The sequence below is a fragment of the Bremia lactucae genome (assembly GCF_004359215.1).
Source record: "Bremia lactucae strain SF5 chromosome Unknown BlacSF5_NotPlaced_34_SHOA01000005.1_44132bp, whole genome shotgun sequence".
Classification (NCBI taxonomy): domain Eukaryota; phylum Oomycota; class Peronosporomycetes; order Peronosporales; family Peronosporaceae; genus Bremia; species Bremia lactucae.
Genome location: NW_027152046.1, coordinates 1 through 5,043, shown reverse-complemented (window position 1 = coordinate 5,043; position 5,043 = coordinate 1). Strand labels below are relative to the sequence as shown.

The window sequence follows — 5,043 nt, the reverse complement described above, 5'->3', positions numbered from 1 at the left end:
GAAGATGATAGCGAAATAGATATGACAACGATGATCATCTATAATATTCACGATGCCTACTTACATGTTATGGTTGCTCTTCGGACGCGCTGTATCGAAGAGATATGCACTATGTGTTCTATCTTCAAATCACCCATTTGCGACATAACTCGGTTCATCAGCGGTACGGCTGTCTGTTCAATGGCGTCCTCATTCGCGCTGTCAAAACACATGATCATCGATTGGTCTTCGGAAGGATGGGAGGAAATCAGATACAAGGGAGCCCTTGTCTTGGAACCAATTGCCGGATTTCATCGAGATGTGACGGTCTTGGACTTTGCTTCCATGTACCCGAGTATCATGATAGGTGCCAACATCTCAACGGAAACAATATCGCGGGTTATCGATGAGGACCTAAGGCATGCAATTGTCAACGCATTCAACCTCTCGAGGCCAAACGACGATGGTGATGTTAATATGGCGTGGGATGACAGCTACATATACATGCGCTCATCTGACGTCATCTTCATGATCGACAGAAAGAAGGATGGTATCACGAGGATGATGTGCAGTGAGTTGATTACTAAGAGAAGGTCCTTGCCTGATAAGAACAGTCCTGAGGGCTGGACTCTGAAGATCGGAACCAACAGCATCTACGGAGTTTTTGGAGCATCGACATCCGGGCTGTCTTGTAAGCTGGCAGCAGTTGCCGTGACAGCTATTGGTCGATTCTTACTCTCTAGTCTTGTTGAGCTAGCCAGGGAAAACGGACTTGAAGTCCTATACGGAGATACAGATTCAGTCTTCATTAAGAGGTCATCGGGCTCTCAGACGAATCCCATGGGACTCATCGACATTTATCACGATTGGGCGAAGCAAACCCCCTTTGAGGCCGTGAGACTTGAGCATGATAAAACATACTCTGACCTCATACTTGTGAAACCGAAGATTTATTATGGGAAGATGGCTGACAAGTCAGATGCAAGCGCTATTATGAAAGGCATGGCTTCTAAGCGTCGTGACCGCCCTGATATAGCAAGAGATACTCTCCGGACCGTATGTGAAGAGATATGCAAGTCTTCTGACAATGATGACATGTTTCAGAGAGCAACTAACATCGTGTATGATGTTATCAGATCATTGAGGCGCGACGAGATTAGCCCGTTACTATGCATGCGGGAAGTCAGGGTTGAAGGTATCATCATGTATTCTTATCGGGCGTCATCAGGCGAAACCATCTACCTTGATAAATCCAAGTTTGATGGAAATCTACCCGAGCCAATTGATATCACGTGGATTGTAGGAAGTATCGGTTCCTCCTTGTCAAGAATTCTTGATGTATGCAATCTTCCTCGGGTCGAACGCATCATTGAAATCTGTGACCGGCGATCATATGATTTGGAAGACCTCGTTTAAAAAGTTATTTGATTACAAGATGTCAGGCCTTGAAGAGATTACGGAGCCTGAACAGTACTTTGCCTTGGGTGCAGATGAAGTGAAGGACTTGTCACCGGTGCTTGATGACGCTAAGACCGCTTACAAGAAAGTCCTGCGAACCGGAGACTGGTTACTCGAGTCCAGACTACCTGATGAGTTCAATGATGATTTAGCAATGCGACGGATGTATCAGGATTACTGGGACGAGTACCATGTCAAAGACGAGGGTTATCGCTTGAAGAAGGAGCCAGAATGCCGATTCTCGATGGACAGGATTGATACTTGTTGCGTTCCTCGCATTTATAAGCCAGTGTCATCCCTGCCAATCGAAATAAATGATCGATCGTACTGCTTTGCCTACACCAGTTCAAGTGGCATATCTGGCATGCGCAACACCCTGGACATTCTGAAGGAGGAAGGTAGAGCCTGGTTCTTCCGCCATGCGCAGATTACTCAACTGACAGATGATATCGGGCGTCTTGCCAAGAGGTACTTGTATGGCCCTTTGCATGTCTTCACAGACATCACTAAGACGGAGATGTCGGAGAGTCCTGACGCAATTGGGCTCTGGGGAGCCATGTTTGATGACATCGATTACTACGTCAGGCGACCGGGCATCTTCGGTATGATGCATGATAACTCACTCATCGATATGCGACCGTATGATTCTCGGGACCGAAATTCACGTGAGTCAAGGTCTGTTCATGCGAGAAGAACACAGGTAAGCTGGTCAGGCTTCATCGATTGTACTTACACTGCTCTTAGTGTCGAGGCTGGAAGAATGAGGGCTTTGGTTCACGGTTGTCGTTATCGAGTCATCACATCAGCAACTCTACGCCAAGCATCAGCAATTCTTGACCAATTTGAGCTAAGTGAACAATCTGAAAAGGATTGGGCATTCTTCTTTGGATCCAAGATACAAAGAATCACAGCTAGATCTGTCAGAGGAATAGTTATGACTTGGCAGCGCTTTCAGTCACATAATGCTCCGATGATCCATATCTGGGAAGACTTGATGCTCATTGTCATGCACATATCTTCAGGATGCATCATGAAACCTGTCCAGGTCGACGGGTGCAACCATTGGGTTGACTCGCTCTGCTATAACAATGACAGAATGCTCATGCAGCTAACCCGTGCAACTAGGCCTTCCCGTGATTTGATTCGAGATAATGTTAAGACAACTATGCATCTGATTCCCTTCTTCGCATTTGATGAACCACCAAGACCGACGCTCACTTCCAGCATGTCCCATCAGGCAATTTGTCGACCGAGAGTCGGACTCACATCCACGCTTGCATCAACCACAAACTTCCTTCCGGTTGTCCGGACGCCTATGATGCAAGATCTGATTGACTCAATGACAAACACCCGCTTCATCTCATTGCCAGGAGTATCATTGCTCGTGGCCTTTGTAAATGCGAAAGAAAACTACGAGGACTCTCTGATCGTCAGCAAGTCCGTCAATGACATGCATCTTTTCAAGCACGTGGGAATAATTCATCATCCTGTCAAGGACGGGACAGATAAGATGGAACCGGGGTATGTGATAGGGGAGAAGGATAAGTGGTTCCGTCCGCACTCCAAAGCAACGGTTATCCGTGAGGGAGTCTCAAGCAAGATGTCAAGATACGTGACTGCGAGCATGGAAGATAATCAGGTTCACGAGGGGGACAAGTTTGCAACCTGGCATGGACAGAAGTTCACCGTTGGGGAGATACGTGATCATAATGATATGCCTACGTTTATATGCGCTCGAACGGGAAAACCTTTCATTCCTCACATGATAATCGCGTCCTCTTCCGTCCATAACCGGGGCACTCTTGGACAGATCTATGAAGCATGGGCCGGAATGGAATGCGTTGATGATTTAAACTATGATCCAAGGCACTGCGATAAGTATGTTATCAAGGATCCGTTCGTCGTGTCAGAGATTCCCAAGACAGAGTACACCTGTTTCATCCAGGACGGATTCAATAGACTATGTAATGATGATGGTGATCCAATCATCGCTGACTATGGAATCTGTCATCTTTGGCAACTTTCCCATATCGCTCGTGACAAACAGCATTACATGAGCGACATGCCCACTGGAGTAGGTGTGAAGCGAGGCAAACTCAATCGTTCTGGAGTTAGATTTGGCGAAGCTGAGTGCATGTCGGGAACATCTAATGCTCTTGTCAACTGTATCTCCTATCTTAGCGATAACGGAGATCTCGGGATCGTGAAAATCTGTTCGAAGTGCCGTCGACTCGTCATCAACTGTGATTGCAGAGAATGGAATCCATCAACCGACGTCGCAGTTCGCAATGCTTTCGTCAAGATGGATGTCATGAGAACCGCGTACTCGGTCAACGGAGTACGTGGCACCAAAGAAACTGACGAAGACGATCACGAAATCACTATTGAAGGGAAGTGCTCGGCTGTACCATTCATCGCAGAGTCGTTTGTCTATAATGCTTGAGTTTTTAAAAATCAGGATACCACCAGTAAGGCAACTCGGAGATCCATAGCAATCCTTTCGGTGCATCCTGCCAGATAATCTCATGATGGCTCATATGATCTTCGAGTAAAAAGTCATCGTCCTCTCTCTCATCGATAAATCCACAGATCTCACATTCAACTATGCATCTCCGCCTACCATTCCTATCAGATTCGTGGTAGCAACGTTTCTCGTGCTGGAAAAGATGGTCATTAAAGTCCTGACCATATTGGAATTCACGGCGACACCGTACGCACTTCACGAACATGATATTTCTCCAGTCTCGTATGTACTTGTGGATAGTCTCCATTCTTGCTGTGAGGTAAGTCGATGTTGACTTGGGGTGTGACAGAATAAGGCCTTAAGTGAAGATTTTAAAAGTGGCCTTGAGACGCACCTCCCCTGCCGGTCTTCGGAAAAGCCTAAGACAGGAAATCAATAAACTCCTCCTTGATATCATTCTGAGCCATACTAGCAAGATTAGCCCTCCCCTTACCAGTTTTCGGAATCCCGTTTATAGTCTGAGACGTAGTCCGGATAAACTCGTTCTTCGCTAGATCACGAGACTCAGTCACATTCTTACCAAGTAATCTATATTTAACGTACAGTGGAATCATTTGGGAAGCAACCTTATCAAACACAATTTCATCTGTATTGGGGGAACGAACCCGTATTTCATCATAATTGATAGCCAGGTTGGACTGTTCATCAATAATCTGATCACCGATCAGGCGAATCATGTCAGATGCAGGCGGAACCAGACACTCCGGAATCCTCTTCAAAAGTGTGATGATGTCGCAAAGCGCACGAAAGACGTCGGAACGCTTCTGATAATTTCTCAAGGACTGCAATGACTTCCCGTCGACAGTCCTCACGGTAGTTTTGTCAACCCGGTAAAATCTCGAAACAAGCTCTTTATCCCTTAGGACAGCCGGAATCTTGAGAGGAGGTTCACAACACTTAGCAGCAGTACTTATGATTTTCGTAACCTTGTTAAAGGTCGCACCGAGTCCTGATTCAAAAGTTCTACCTCTCGACACTTCAATTCTATCACGAACATATGACGCCATTCCCAGGATAAGAGCTGCAAAAAGGTTAGCATTCTGATGAAATCCTATCTCTGACTTAGTAACCGCCAGGGATGA

The 5,043-nt window shown here is 46.2% G+C and overlaps 3 protein-coding genes across 3 annotated transcripts; all 3 read left to right on the top strand.

The window, feature by feature from the left end:
• Positions 1-180: 180 nt before the first annotated feature.
• Positions 181-1,395, top strand: CCR75_003546 (uncharacterized protein; the record flags this gene model as incomplete). The annotated part of the gene is made up of 1 exon (XM_067961640.1): positions 181-1,395. One exon carries the CDS (start codon positions 181-183, stop codon positions 1,393-1,395), a length of 1,215 nt encoding a protein of 404 aa, XP_067821126.1.
• Positions 1,396-1,414: 19 nt separating this feature from the next.
• On the top strand, positions 1,415-3,880 carry CCR75_003547 (uncharacterized protein; the record flags this gene model as incomplete). Its single annotated transcript, XM_067961641.1, has 1 exon — positions 1,415-3,880. The coding sequence occupies one exon, from the start codon at positions 1,415-1,417 to the stop codon at positions 3,878-3,880; it is 2,466 nt and encodes an 821-aa protein (XP_067821125.1).
• Positions 3,881-4,103: 223 nt separating this feature from the next.
• Positions 4,104-4,340, top strand: CCR75_003548 (uncharacterized protein; the record flags this gene model as incomplete). The annotated part of the gene is made up of 2 exons (XM_067961642.1): positions 4,104-4,220; positions 4,251-4,340. 2 exons carry the CDS (start codon positions 4,104-4,106, stop codon positions 4,338-4,340), a joined length of 207 nt encoding a protein of 68 aa, XP_067821130.1.
• Positions 4,341-5,043: the final 703 nt, after the last annotated feature.